We start from the raw sequence: 15,870 nt of genomic DNA on the forward strand, positions 1-15,870 counted from the left end.
GGCAAACAAAACTCTCATCAAGTCCCTTTTGTATAGCAGGATAACCCCTGTTGCGATAATCATTTTAAAAGAGGAGGAATATCCATTGTTTTTCTTTCTCTAGTAAGACAGAAATACCCGCACCTACATCAGAGGACCCCCGTCAAAAGAAAGCAAGTGTAGCATAAGTGTGTATATAAAGTGATACTTACGTTGTGACTGAGAGACACCAGCCCTTGAACCGCGGCTAGTTGATGGTCGATGTTCTGGAGATGCAGTTTGCGGTGTAGCTGATGTACTCGCGATTTTTTTCGCACGTGCTGAAATTCGGATATGAAAATTCATTAAAAATGGTTGCTTATCGTAAGCTTCTCTTTGGAGAGAGCATTCCACTTTCTACAATAACTCATCGCATGATAAAAACGTTACCTTGCTGAGCGAAATATCCTTCTGCATAAAGCAAAAGTTAGCGCGCAAGAAACAAAAGAAACATTATAGTCAATAAATAACTTATATGTCTGCCAATTAACTGTATTTAGTGACAAAAGCTTCAATTAGCTATCTACTACTGATATCCTATTCTGCTACATTACATCTTTCATATTTACAATGTACAAAATACTCGTAGTCATCAATCACTTTGTTTTTAGTGTATTCGGAACTTGGTAGGATTGTTTGTTTCGAGAAAATTGAAAATTAGGGACAAGAGTAGTAGAAAAGTAAGAAACAAAACTTACGCAGTGATGCTGTTCCAGATGTTACTTTTAAGCGTGCTAAATTCGAATATTGGGCACGTGCACGAGCTCTCTGCACAGCAGCAGCATCGACAGCCGAAACACTTCTAAAACCAGCTGTAAATGTTTTTATGTTTTGTATTATAGTGTGTTGATGTTAGTTGATGAATTTAACAAACATTTTTTTTTTGCTTGCAAAAGATAAGCAGATGAAAAATTTTGAATAATTTGGATAATTTTCAATCTATTTTGAACTTTTCACAAAGATAATATCGAGTTTTCGGGATGAATTTACATTTTTTTAATGTCTCCCACATTTGAAAAGGCCCTAATCGTTAAGGATGCCTTTCTGGTTTCTTTTGAATTACTTGAAATCAAATGACTGACGAATCACATTACAGAATTATTCAATAGATTGAAAAGATCTAAATTCTCTCTGAATAAACAAAGTAAAATATTTCTCTAGCCAAACAAATTTAATAACAAATCAAACCAAACGAAGCTGCATTTAAATTCAAAAACTTTATATTATTCATTCAACCTTTTGGCGGGGGCTCACGATGAGCAACCGGTATTCCACTTCGATTCCGATTATAAGATCTTGGCAATGATGGAGCTCGTTGCAAACGCGTATTTGACAAATTCTCCGTACTTACACTTGTCGCTGATTATTTTCAATTCAATTTTTTATGTGGGTGTATTTTTGCCAATTGTATTTTCGTGTTATTTAAATCACATTGTATAGTCATATATGTTCATTTGTTGGATGATCCACACAAGAGTTTTTTTTTGCGACAATCATTATTTTTATATTCCAGCAATAGTAGAGGCAAGCACAATTAGACAAAACATTTCTTGATTCAATATTATTCTAATTCTACAAATCCATCACCACACTCTAAAATAGGCATATTAGGTGTGATTTTTAATTTACATAACTTATTGACTGAAAGTAGTAAACATAGAACAAAGGACAAATACCTGACGGGTTCGTAGTAGCGGGACTTCTTAAACCACTCGACTGCCTTCTCCCTGTGTTCACATATACGTAAAAAACATTAAAGAAAGAAAAACGGAAACACAATCCCAGTTAGTATTGCGATTCTTTTAAAATTTCTTGATATGTCATTAAGAAAACAAAATAGAAGATATTGCTTGAAAGATTACTGTTAATTTAATTTTCCAAAATGATGATTCAAAAATTTTCAAAATAGCAAACAAAAACTTCTATTCATCATTAAACAAAAGGATGATAGTCATCACCATTATTTAAATCCTCAATAATTATTTTAGTAGTTAAAGTATCACAAAAACATGCAAAGGACAAAAAATACATTGAGCACACATACTTATGACCCCGCCAGACACTGAGTTCAGACTTGTATTACTACCACGAAGACTCGTATTCATCGAACCTGTGCCATTTGCTTCCGACAATAAGTCCCGCTCTCGTTCCAATGCCCTTTGTGTTGCCGGGTTCAATGTCGAATACATTTGATCCGCCAAATCGGGAAAATGTCGTCGGAAAGACCAAAACGCTCTAAACAAATAAAACAAATGAAAATTAATTGCAACCTAATGTTTCACCATTTTCATCCTTTTGTAATCTTGATTTCAATTAGGCCATACCGTCTACTGTATTTCCTAGCGTCACTATCAGCATCGGCAATTCCCTTGGTCAAAGCATCTTTCAATACGTTTGCATGTCTGTCCATTGATTTGGAGGCCCATTCCTCGAATATCAATAGCATTATTTCACTTAACGTTGCACGAATATCCTTCGACTTCGATTGTGTTAAGTTATTTGTGATGATTGGAATAAGTTTTGGAGCGTGAGTGTATTTAATTACATATTTCAATGCTATTGTTCCGGACGATGCAATTACTTTAGCGGAATTTTGTATTAAATTGATAAGCTCTTGGAAAATATAAATGCTAAATTGATCGAACTTATTGCGGAGTAATTTGCTCATATAGGCTAGCGTTATGCATGCTTCACGAATGACCTGGAAAGACAAAAGTCCATGAATGAAAGATTATATAAATGGGAACAGAGGCTACACAAGATCTCATTCTTAATTGCCTACTGACATCATTATTATTAATGGATCATATATTTATTTTAGAATAAGAAAATAAATAAGAAAAAAGCAAAATTGATTGTATTCCAATCAACAAATAAAATACCTTTACTTTAACATGTAACCCTCAACGATCTGAATTTAGTATTTTTCGACACCCACCTGCGATCGTAATTCTTTCAAAATGTCTAGGAATGCTATCGACAAGTCCTTCAAATACAAGGGAAATGACGGCTGGGTTTGTGCGTTGTTCATTAGAAGTGATCGAATCTTCTTCAGCTGAAAAGCATCAAATAAAATTAATTAACACACAACCCAAAATTCTAGATTTGAGACTGTTCGAAACACTTACTGCTTCGACGCGTTTTTCCCAGTCCATATTCTTATCACCAATGGAAGGTATGATATTTTTCCAGTAGTCTTCAATATCTCTTTGGTTAAAGATTGTTATCTGGGGAACCAATTCGAAAGACGCTTCAAATATGTCCCACGTAACTGCGCCGGCATCTGTAATAGAAATTATATTAAGTATGGTGTATGTATACCAGGTTTATTATGAAGTAGCCAGGATTAAAATAACTAATACAGTTTTTGGGGATGCTTTCTTTAGAAGGCCAACAAGGACAAACTGCCTATTTGCAGAAGGTTATTCCATCGAAACATCTTGAAACAGAAAAGACATAAAGATGTAATAGATCAAGAACGTATGACAAATAAATGGCTTGCAATTTTGGCACACACGCAAACTCTGCATGATATTGTGGCTTTCGCTTCATATCAATAAGAATGGGTGGCAAATCTTTTCGATCCTTATGATTCATTCTCACAAAGATCATCCTTTGCTTGTGCAATTCATTAGCCAAATCGCACGAAATAAAAAAATTGTCGCGTGTAACAATTCCGCCAGTAAAGCTACGACAAACATCAAGACCCACACATCGCCCCTTATTTTTTTTTTTTATCTAAGGTTTCTAACAAGGCCAACATAAACTCGACCATCATGATTGGCAACGAGGCATTATCTGTCTCAAACATAAAAAGGGAGATATCACACAGTGCAGCAATTATAGAGGTATCACATTGCTGAGTACCATCTATAAGATATTCTCCGCTATCTTGCTAGGGCGAATAGCCTCATAAGTTCAGAACATCATTGGCCCATACCGAAGAGACTTCACTCCAAGCAAATCAGCAACAGATCAGCGATGGAAATACTGTTGGAATATGGATAACAGTTGCACCATCTATTCATCGACTTTAATGATAGCATAGACAGGGTAAAACTGTACACGGCCATGAGAAAATTCGGTATCCCGACCAAATTGATAAGACTGACTAGGCTGACCCTGACCAATGTTCGAAGCGACGTCTACGACAAGGGGATGCCCTATCATGCGTCCTTTTTAACCTGGCCCTCGAGAAAGTGATCCGTGATCCTGAGATAAATGAAAGAGGTACGATCCTCCAATTACTGGCCTACGCTGACGATTACGACATCATGGGAAGAACGACCCGAGACGTACAAACTGCCTTCATCCAAATCGAGCAGGCGGCGGTTGGCGCGAGATCTTGGGCTGCACATCAATGAAGGCAAGACAAAATATATGGTGGCAACATCAGCACCAAAAACAAACCAACCTACAACGTCAAACCGCACTGGTCAAACGGGAAGAATAAAGATAGGAGAATAGACCGTTGATAATTTCTGCTATCTAGGGTCGAAAATCACAACCGATAACAGCTACGACGACGAAATTCGTGCACGGTTGTTGGCAGCCAACAGAGCCTATTTCAGCTTACAAAAACTGTTCCGCTCGAAACGTTATAGGGTCAAAGCTCTTACTGTACAAGACACTGATCTTGCCAGTCCTCATGTATTCCTCGGAGACCTGGGTTCTCAGCTAGAAGAATTGCGAACTCTTGGCCGCGTTCGAGAGGAGAATCCTCCGAAGAATTTTTAACTCCCCCACATTTGGATGGACGTTTCCGTAGCCTATACAACGAAATCTATGAGCGGTACTTTGACCGTCTGGTTGTGGATAAAATCAGGCTCAACAGGTTGCGGTGGGCCGGTCACTTAATCTGTATGGATAAGGGTGATCCAACCCGGAGAGTCTATAAGGGCAATATCTATGGTAGAAAAAGAAAACGAGGCACACCCTGCCTAAGATGGAGCGATGGCGTAGGTCAGGACGCCATATAGCTTTTAGGGACTGGTGGACCTCGGCGCAAAACTGAGATGCCTGGAGTTCCTTGTTAAGGCAGGCCTAGACCGCATACCGGTTGTTGCGCCGTTGATGACTATGATCACCATCATCGGGTAAACAGCGCCAATCGTTGATGCAGTTGAATCTATTTTATATATAGGCAGAGCATTCAGAAACGATAGTAGAATGAAAACACCAAAAATGTTGGAAAAGCCAACGAAAAGACGACAAACATATGGTAAAATGGCTCGAAAGAAGAAGCGGGAATAATTTTACACACATATGTACAAGTTGAAGCAACGATACGCTTAACGCTCAGAGGTTGGTATACCTACGTATACCAATGAAATATATGTCATATATGTAATTCCATAACGGTTTTACCCATTCCGAGGAAAGGATACTTAAGAGGATACTGAAAGACAGGTTTTACCATTCGACGTATCATGCCATCGTTTTTTCGGCCTTTTTCATCGACTTCGATGTTCAGATCAATCTTGGCAAGAGAGTTTTCGTCATCGCGAATGATATGTCTTGCACAAGAGCAAGTGGAAGAGTGTATACAGGCGCTTCAAGGACTTCAATTTCTTCCCATTCGTATTATACAAATTCTCGCCAATCGGTTTATTTGTTTACAATGGTCCATCACAATGTTTGCTGAATCACAGTGAATGTTTGGGTTTTCTTTAAAATTAGAATGGGAACAGAATCGTCCTATTGGTTCAGTATAGAGAGTTAAAATTAAATATTGAGTTTTTAACACCCATTACATGTGACTGCCTGGAAACATAGAAATAGAGCCGATCATCATTCGATATGATCAGAAGAACAACTAGATCCAGGCGCAGGTTATACGCTTTCGAAATTCCCCCATATTTCAGCGAAGTTTATTGAGTTTCCGCACATTACGTGCGAAAAGCCTACACCCCTCTATTGTTCTGCGTCACGTATTTCATGGAGTGACCAATTAATCTACTCTAAGATAGTCGGCACAATGATGTTGCCAGTCCTCATGTATTCCTCGGAGAATTGGGTTCTTAGCAAGAAAAATTGTGAACTCTTGCCCGCGTTCGGGAGAAGAATCCTCCGAAGAATTTTTGGCCGCCTACATGAGGATGGACGATTCCGTAGCCTACATAACGACGAAATCTATGAGAGATACCACGACCGTCAGGCTGTGGATAAAATCCGGCTCAACAGGTTGCGGTGGACGGGTCACTTAATCCGTATGGATGAGGATGATCCAGCCCGGAAAGTCTATAAAGGTCTACGGTAGAAAAAGAAGACGAGGCAGAGTCAGTCAGAGCGCCAAACAGCTTTTAGGGATATCGAATTGGTGGACCTAGGCGCCGGAATGTCTGGATTTCCTTATTAAGGCAGACCTAGACCGGATACCGGTTGTTGCGCCGTTGATGATGACGATGAAAGCAGAGAATGGGGATGCAATCCGTTGTATATCTTTCAATTTCAACTTCCCATTTTCGATAATCTTGATGTGACCTCGAAATTCATCACGAAAAGTAGATACATGATATTTTTTGTATATGATGATCGAGCTACTGTTTCAAGAACCCGGCACATCATCCATAACCAGGCTGGTGTAAGCACAGATCAATGGAAAGCTTCAAGTGAGCCGTAATTAGGTGCAAGTAGAAATTTACAATGTCAATTACCCACTCTTTTCATATTTTGGGATAGTTCCGCCCTCGTAGTTGGTTTAAGTCAATTCATAATGCTGATTGCTGTCCTGCGAATCAAGCCACCGATAAAATAGCGTGAGGAATGCATTGGCGCGCCACGTATTAATTAAATGGTGCCGATTTCGTGCAAAAAAAGAAAGAATTGATCTCTTACCTGACTGCCAATCATTACGAATGTTAAAGAGTTAAAAACGCGATTCAAAAAGCGGTCTATACAATCCGCGGGGCCATCAAGACAGGTTCATCAACCGAGATACTTGGCTTTGGAATGAAGATGTCTAAATCCGTAAACAGAAACACCTCTACCACAAGTTCCTCAACGATGATATGTTGGCCAATTGGCAAATTGATATGAATGTCAATTGGAAAGCAAAGAAAGCGATTACAAGGATTTTTACGATAAACTGGACATCCGCAGAGAGATCTATATCGACTCGTCAAAAGGCGACACCAATGCAAACAGAATATCGAAAACTTCTGTTGCGTTAATGAAAACAATGATACTTTGCTTACAGATCGACAAGCGCGACCTAAAGATGGCGGGAATATTTCCAGCAAATTTCAACTGCAGAGTTTATTCATCTTCCAATTCCACAAGCACTGCGGAAATTTGAAGCAATTCCACTGTCAGTGCCGAATGTCAGAACGAATGAAATCGGGGAAAGCAACAGGACCTGACGACATCGCATCTGAGCTCTGGAAAGCGAAGAGCTGGGATACAACACTATGGCTCAGTGGATTCTTCAATCAAATTATTGAGTAAAGTAGAACATCATCTGACTGACTAGAAAGCACCGTTATAATATGGAAGAAGAAAAGTAGTCCAGCAGAATGTTCAAATTACTTGAATAGCATGGATTTCTTTATTAGTTCAAGATGTTTTCAAGCCTTTTACTGTCCCATACCATTCATACGCACTCTTGACAACCGTATTCGCGACATCTTTCAAATAACCGTGAATTAAGCGGGGTTTGTCAAGAAGTGCGAAAATACTGACGCAATAAACGCTGCGCGGCTACTCATTGGCGAAACACCGTGAGAAGCATCGCCCTCTCTACATTGCATTTCTGGATCTGGAGAAAGCGTTTGACAAAGTGTCGCACGAGTTCATTAAGTATGCCCTACGACAATAACTAGCGTCAGAAGAACTCGTGCGCTGGGTTCAATTGCTTTACCACGATCCGAAAAGTAAAGTAGGAAGTGTGGCGGGCATATCCAAATGTTTCGTGTCTCCATCAGTGTTCATCAAGGAAGCGCCCTCTCACCACTCCTCTTTGTTCTTTTTATGAACACTGTCACACGAGACATTCAACGTACAGCGCCCAATACATTGCTTTATGCAGGTTCCAAAAATGGAATGATCACCTCATGGAGCACGCAGCAGTGACTCATCCAGAACTGAGTGATTTAAATATCTACGGTTAACGATATCAGCCAATGGAGAACTGCGTTATGAAATTGCTTAACTCATTAGCGTAATTTGGATGAAGTAGTGTTTCACAACTGGCGTTCTCTGTGATCGACGTATCAACGAACTTCTCAAATCTGAAATTTACCGTTCGTCCTCTATGGTTCTGGGAATTGGCCGATTATTAAAGATAATGGACGGCACCTCGCAGTAATGGAGATGAAGATGTTGCGTTGTACTTGTGGCGTGACACGCGTTGATCACATCCGAAATGAGGATATCCGCGATCGATATAGGGTTTCACCGATTGTTGGAAAGTTGCGAGACATTCGTCTTCGATGGTATGGTAAGTAAAGTAATTCGCGCGAACGAGAATCCACTTACCAAAATTGGTTTGAACACCGAAGTCAATGAGAAATGACCAAATAACCACCGATCACGATGAGCTAACCCCACAAACACAAAGGATGCAGAAAAAGAAGATGATCATTTTGACCGTCCTCCAATATCCAGAATCGTTGTATACGTAGAAAAAATATTAAAAGGGAAAAACTAGAAAATAAAAGTGGAGGATAGATAAAAAGCTGGGTTCACGGTTAATTATTGCATATATGAGTAGTACCATAAAATAATGAAATGGTTCTTATACAGTGAAGATTTTCTCCGATAGTTTCGGATAACTCTTCACGGATTAAAATTGCCGGTGATCTAGTTGTAGATTTTTTCTACTGGAAGTGACTTTTTACGATATGAATTTGTTCTTTCGCCGTTTTCTAGAGGTTTTTGACCAAACAAACCGCGACAGCAGATTTTCAAGCCTCAGGAAGTCCAATGTCGGTCCTGCCTGTCGAACCGTTGAAACAGATTAAGCCGCATGAACTTTATTCATGGTATCTAGCGTCACGTTTTTTTTTTTTTCCATTCGAATGATGAGAAATGTGAAACGGTTGAGGAAAAAGTTATGGAGGAATTTTCAATCATCGCTTCAGAGGAATCTCAGCAATGGTATCCCGGCTAAATGTGTTGATTATATGGGGAGTTACTCAGATGGTAATAAAACTTATTGGTACAAAAAGACGGAAAAATTAGTTGTTAAAAACCCGATTTCTTTGAGATACATGTTCGTGAGATTATTCTGTCGTTGCCAATCCTCCAGTTAAATGAATAAATTTAAAATCCCACACACTCTGTTTTATTATATCGATTTCTGTTCTCACTAGTACGACGTCAAATACAAATATAAAACATTTTACCGGATACCAACTACGTATTTGCGGAAACCGCGGTATCAACAACCAAAAATTATTTTAAAACCTATTTGTTAACGCATTAACGTGTGAATTATTATATTTCACAAATGACATAAATATTTCACGTGAGTTCAGCTAATAATAGGCACAAATTCCCATTTTAATTTTCGACGGCAATTTATTTTAGGATGTCCATTTCCCATTGTACTTTTTACAAGAAGTTCAAATCGATTATGTGTTTTTCACAGAGCCAATTTGCACTTGGGCTGACTTTTGTCAATATAGTGACAACAAATTTTCAAGCAATTAAATCTATTAGCATTAGATGAATTTACAAAATATTCACTTACCGGTTGATGAAACAACGTCCGACATTTGCGTTTTTCTTGATGCCGCCGATACCGTCCTTTTAACTAATCGTGTAGGCCGCTGTGGTGCTGTTGTGTCTGGTTCGTCGTGAGTGTTACTAACAAGCGCTGATTTCAGTAACAACCCTTCATCCTTAACACACTCAAATTTCTGTTCAAGAATTGCCATTCTCGCTGCAGGTACCTCTTTCTTTCGTAAATCTGCTCTTAATCTGTCACCTGCAGTTTTAATCGCGCACGAGAGAATATCAAGACAAAATTAAATACGGATTACAAGTTTAAAAATAACAATATCATATCGTAGCATAGAGCATGCATGTATAGTACAAGATGGAATTGGATTTAATGTTGCATTGAGATAACAGTGGTTGAGGGAAGTTACGGATGAGTTGATTTGGGAATGATTAGAAAAATTACTTTATTTGATATTCATACTATAAGAAAGCAGGAAAATCGTTTTAGTAAGAGGTCAATAAATTCGAGAAAACGATTTTTTCCAGGAATATTTGTATAAACTTTATGTTCAGTTCTCTACTTTAAGGGGGTCATCTCGTGTGTCGGATCCGAGGATCAGTTGTATCTAGATATAGTGTAGAATATATGGGCAACGTGATTTTTTGAAATTCGGAGTCGTTCGGAAATTATAGTGTTAAACGCGTGGTAAGTTACATGCTAGATTTATGTTGATCACCGTAATAAAGCTCGTATGTATTGGTCCAAATGATGTTCGAATGACTTCGTGTTTCTTCAAGAAACCTAAGGTTTATGGACTAGGTATAGCAGATTAATGGTCAGTTAAGGTTTTATGGCTAAAAATAGCATTCTACTTTTTAAATGCGTTTTTCTCGAAACTGCATGTTGTAGTCCAAAATCTACCCAACGAAATTCTTTGAAATTTTCACAACTTATTCAGAACATATTTCTACGGTCCGCGATCTAGGATAATTGTGACTCATTCAGTAGTTTTTCTTTTATTCATTGAAGAAGCCGTAAAAATCACCAAAATTCAAAACTGTAGTGACTGTAGTTAAGTCTGTGCGTTAAAATGCCGTTTACTTTGTTTATTTAAGATGATCGCAGCGTGGCAATAGAAAAACACCTTTTTTGGAGATGGGTGTATAAATTGCTCTGTATTTGAATAATGAATTTTGCGATCGGGCTGGAAAAATTACTATGTACTGTAATGTATGTATGTGTATAAATCTATGGTGAAAAATTCGTATTTTTATTTTTATCCAATTCTTCACAAAAAAAATATAAAAAAAGCCAAAAAGCAACCTTCACACGGGATAACCCCCTTAAATCTGAGAAAATTATTTTCTTCAGAAATCTTTGTATAAACTTTATGTTCACTTCTCTACTTTAAAGGACCTTAAAATATTTTTGATCTTAGTTTTTACACTATATGCACCAGAATACGTACCGACGTGTTTATAAATCTCTACAAGTGTCTGAATTGCTGCATCACGTACTGTAGCTGTTGGATCACTCAAAAGATTCACAATTGGCTGAATATATGCTTTTAGCGATAGCTGCGATGTACCATATCTAGAAAAAGATACAATTTAAATATATGTTCTCTAAACAACAAACTTCTACGTTTCGCCAATTGTTCAACTTACTCATTTAACGTATTTACAATCGTCTGTAGAAATTCTTCGCGAACTTTTGCATTCTTATGCTTGAAACATGTTGTGAGTTTATCAATAAGTTGTTGTGGTGTTAAAACTTTCGATTCCATCAAATTGTGCAAAAGTAATTGTGCCTTCTCGCGTACTGTATCCTTACTATCACCCAAACGGTCAATAACGTGCGGCAATAAGGTTGCAGTGTATGCATTAAAGTCAGGCCCAAGACGTTTTATTAATTCTGTATAGGATTCGAGGGCCTTTTGTGCTATCTGAAAGTAGAAAAAAGAGAGAAAAGGAAATTAGCAGTTAGTCAATTAGTCAATTTGATGAACAAAGTAAAAGGAATGACTTTCTTAGTCGAGCTGCTGAAAATGGTCCACAGAACTTGGCGTGTTGTGTTTATAGCAAGTGATATAGGAGATCCAACCTTAGATGCAATCCGTATTGGGTTGAGAGCATGAATCTTTAATGTTGCATGCTCCAAGCTAGACAGAGTTTGGCTCCTGGCTGTTGCATGTCGAAAGCATGCACGAGACAAGCCAATCGAGACTCCACCATTCAAGCCATGGTCGCTTTTCCTCAATAGACGTTTGTATAAGGGACTATTGCAAGAAGACCTCTTTCTCATGACTTAATGAGAAAAGAAAATATATATGTAGTCTGTCGAAAAGAAATTTGCTCTTTTCGTTCATTTGTAAGATAGCAACTGGGATACGATAGTACGTAGTATATACATATATAGATATGAAGACGAAAAGTGCGGAGAAAATCTTTTAAGATATTTTGGATATGTTTGGATAATACGAATGTATTTAAGAACTTGGAGACATCGTTTGAAAAAGAAATAGAGAAGGCGATAGATATCAAAGCATTGTCAATAATTCGAATCTTAATCAAGTCAGAGTATCTTTGAAGAAGAACCTTTCAATTGACATCTAGATACTTAGAAAATTATCCTTATTCGTAAACTGACGGGACGAAAGAATTTCTACGATCAGTTTTCATTACAATTTCAGCCGCACTAAAAACATATAATAAATAATGATAGACATCCTATTTAGAGGAAATTGCAAAGCACCTTAACCCTAAGTGACATAAATTTGACTGATACAGTATGAACACTGCAGATCCTTGTCCTACCTTTTTCCTCTAAAGTACCATCTCATTAAAGTAATGAACCCTAAAAGCAAATTTCAAGAGACTTATTTCTGATGCACAGCAACGAAGTAACCAGTTTCATCCATTTTGGTTAGACAAAGGATTAAGTTCCAGTATTATGCTGCTCTTACAGGATTTTATCTAAAAATGATTTATATAAGCAGAAGGAATAACTTGTTTTGGGTGATTTTAGCGCTTAATTTTGTCATAATTTCATGTTATCATAAATTATGTACTACTTGAATATAATGAACCAATTTTATTGAGAATTAATGTGTTAACGGGCAAAGGCTGTAACAAGTTTGAGGTAACTACGTTACATAAATAGTGTTGAGCGAAATTTGCGAAATTGAATAGGATTAACAAGAGAACCATGAATTCGTCACACATGAAAAGAACGTAGTTACAGCCTAATCCATCAAGCAATGATTGATATAAATCTGGTACTTGAATAAAGGATAAAAATAACTCAATCGAAAGACGTCAACACTCTAACTTGGCTTTTGATATGCAATTCTTTAATTTTTCAGTGACACGAGTATTTACATAATCCATCACATTAATTGCAGGTTCCTGACAAAACTGTCAAAGAAGTGTATAGGATTCTTGTAAAGTCCTGGAGGGAGATTGCAAGGAGATTTATGCCAGAAATTGATAACGTGTGGTTGAGGCAAAAATGCCAGGAGAAGCACAGAAGCCAGAAGAGCCGACAGAACAGATGGGATGTGACAGAATAAATGGTAGCTGATAGAACAGATGGTAGGTGACAGTTTGCGATGGCCTTGCACGCCAGAAACTCGGAAATATTGGTCGTTATTATTCTAAGAATGTGAATTGGGAGAAGTGAGTATGGTTTTCCAATACAGCTTGCATATAAGGGAAGCAAAACTTTGCTAATAGATTAAAATAATTTTCAGTGAGTTGTATTCACACTAAAACAAGTCGGGAAACCGAAAGCTGGGCGTTTCAGGTATGCTTCTTCTGTGAGTATTGAGTGCAAAACTATCCCATTTGTATGAAACCCGTTATGTATATGCATTTAGCATGTCAGACTACTCACTTTAGTGGGATATTGATATTTAGTTGCAGTAAATTTATTTTGAGCTACTGTAACTTTGTTAGTAATACTATGATTTTGATCAAACTAGGGGATAATGTGCTTCATATTATATTTGATATTACTACCAACTTTTATATATCTGGGATAAACTTAAGGGGGGTTCTACTCAATTTCCCCAAAAATATGGTAATATACTATTCTCAACTAAATTTGAGCAGATATCGACATGGAGAGTATTTTGAGGGCTGGGCACCACATAGAGGCAGATTCATGAATTTATTTTGCAAACAAAACCTTAAAAATCATACTGAATCGGACTTCGTGGTTATTGGCGAAAGAAACGTCGTTCGGATAGAGATGTTTGCAAGCAAAACAAAAGATCTATTAACTATAAACATCACAATGACTGAGAACGATAAATATTCAAAAAAAGACGTACGATATTTGCTCGTATTCGGTGTTACGGTCTTGGTATCGCTCGTAGATTTCATCGTTATAGAAGCTATGGAATCGTACAGCCTCATGTAGAGGTATACACTTTGTACTTTGGAGGATTCTTCTCTCGAACGCGGCCAAGAATTCGCAATTTTTCTTGCTAAGAACCCAGGTCTCCGAAGAAACATAAGGACTGGCAAGACCTTTGTACAGTAAGTGCTTTGACCCTATGGTGAGACGTTTCGAGCAAAACAGATTTGTAAGCAGAAATAGGCTCTGTTAGCTACCAGCAACCGTACGCGTATTTCAGCGTCATAGCTGTTATCGGCTGTCATTTTCGATCCAATAACATTGAATCGCACTGATCAAACGAAAACAATAAAAATAGGAGACGACAACTTTGAGATCGTTGAAAATTTCTTCTATCTAGGATCGAAAATCACAACCGAAACAGCTAAGACGATGAAATCCGTGCACAGTTGTTGGCTGCCAGCAGAGCCTATTGCAACTTACAAAAACTATTTCGCTTGAAACGTCTCACCATAGGGTCAAAGCTCTTACTGTACAAGACAATGATCTTGCCGGACCTCATGTATTCCTGGGAGACATGGATTCTTAGCAAGAAAAATTGCGAACTTTGCCGCCTCCGAGAGAAGAATCCACCACCCTAGCCTACATAACGAAGAAATCTATGAGCAATACCACGACCCCCTGGTTGTGGATAAAATCGGGTTGCCGGGTCACCTAATCCGTATGGATGAGGATGATCAGCTCGGAAAGTCTATAAGGGCAATATTCACACTAGAAAAAGAAGACTAGACAGACCCTGCCTGAGATGGAGCGACGGCGTAGGTCTGGACAGGAGAAAGCTTGTAGAGATATCGAATTCGTGGACCTCGCGCAAAACCGGAGGTGTCTGATATTGCTTACTAAAACAGGCCTAAACCGAAGGAAGAAGGACTAACTAGACAATGAAATCCAAGTTTGAGGACTTTCGAACTTGCTGAACATACATTTATTTTTTTCTGATTTGTTAAAAGCGTCATCTTATGCCTGAGAAGCAGAAAAAAAGTATGTCGGTGACCATGCTATTTGCTCTCAGTTATCCCTGAGATACTTATAACTTTTGCCCCAAAGTTTATCTTTAAACCACATTGAAAAGTTATTGAACAGAAAGTAGTTACCAAAGCTCAAGATTAGCGAAGAGTCTATCAAAATAGTCTGCACAGCTGATGATTATTTCTATCACGGATCATCAACTGTTATATGCGACTTCAGTGTAGGCATCAGCAGTTAGCATCGTAGAAAATAGTAGACAACTTCAAACTGCCTGTTGACTTAGCACTCTCCGAGCATGCTGCGCCTACCGAACAATAACGTAAGAGCATGCTAGAGCGATATTTTTGTTGTCCCTTAAGAAGTGGAACATGAAATACCTAGTAGTGCTTTTAACAGGACACTGCTCCTTAAACTACCAAATAGAAAACATTGGAGTGATGCAGACAATGTGAGGAGGAGGAGAAGACGGTCCTGCACTTCATATGCAATTGCCCAACCTCCTCAGATCTGAAACGAAGATATTTCGGTAAGATTTTCTTCAGCAGTCTCTGGAGAATGTTCTCAGATTCGCAAAAGCCTGCAAAAAACGCAGGCGGGAGATCATTTAATAGGCGATTGTCGGGGATAGTACATTGGGTCTAACAAAAAGCCTGAGTGCTTGAAGCTGCTTCAGGAGCCGGAACACGTGTAAGGAGTCCGTAATTATGACCACTTTCTTATGACCTTTTTCCAACGCATATTTAGTGACTAGCCAAACCGCTTGGAGTTCTGCTGATAACGTTGTGATTTGGTTTAGCTTG

General features: G+C 38.2%; 1 protein-coding gene across 11 annotated transcripts in view; it reads right to left on the reverse strand.

The window, feature by feature from the left end:
• LOC119648435 (CLIP-associating protein) overlaps positions 1–15,870 on the reverse strand; it is a 106,798-nt gene that overhangs the window by 22,327 nt on the left and 68,601 nt on the right. For 3 of the 11 annotated variants that reach the window (XM_038050198.1, XM_038050190.1, XM_038050230.1), the window contains 12 exons: positions 11,350–11,627; positions 11,151–11,275; positions 9,710–9,946; positions 3,147–3,301; positions 2,957–3,073; positions 2,343–2,719; positions 2,063–2,253; positions 1,695–1,745; positions 1,255–1,377; positions 717–830; positions 409–429; positions 192–299 (listed from right to left, as the gene is read on the reverse strand). In XM_038050198.1, the coding sequence (XP_037906126.1) occupies positions 192–299; positions 409–429; positions 717–830; positions 1,255–1,377; positions 1,695–1,745; positions 2,063–2,253; positions 2,343–2,719; positions 2,957–3,073; positions 3,147–3,301; positions 9,710–9,946; positions 11,151–11,275; positions 11,350–11,627 (1,897 nt within the window). The remainder of the gene's footprint in view (positions 1–191; positions 300–408; positions 430–716; positions 831–1,254; positions 1,378–1,694; positions 1,746–2,062; positions 2,254–2,342; positions 2,720–2,956; positions 3,074–3,146; positions 3,302–9,709; positions 9,947–11,150; positions 11,276–11,349; positions 11,628–15,870) is intronic. The other 8 variants (XM_038050205.1, XM_038050193.1, XM_038050215.1 and 5 more) reach the window with 8 other exon arrangements.

This window comes from Hermetia illucens, chromosome 1 (genome assembly GCF_905115235.1).
Source record: "Hermetia illucens chromosome 1, iHerIll2.2.curated.20191125, whole genome shotgun sequence".
Taxonomy (NCBI): domain Eukaryota; kingdom Metazoa; phylum Arthropoda; class Insecta; order Diptera; family Stratiomyidae; genus Hermetia; species Hermetia illucens.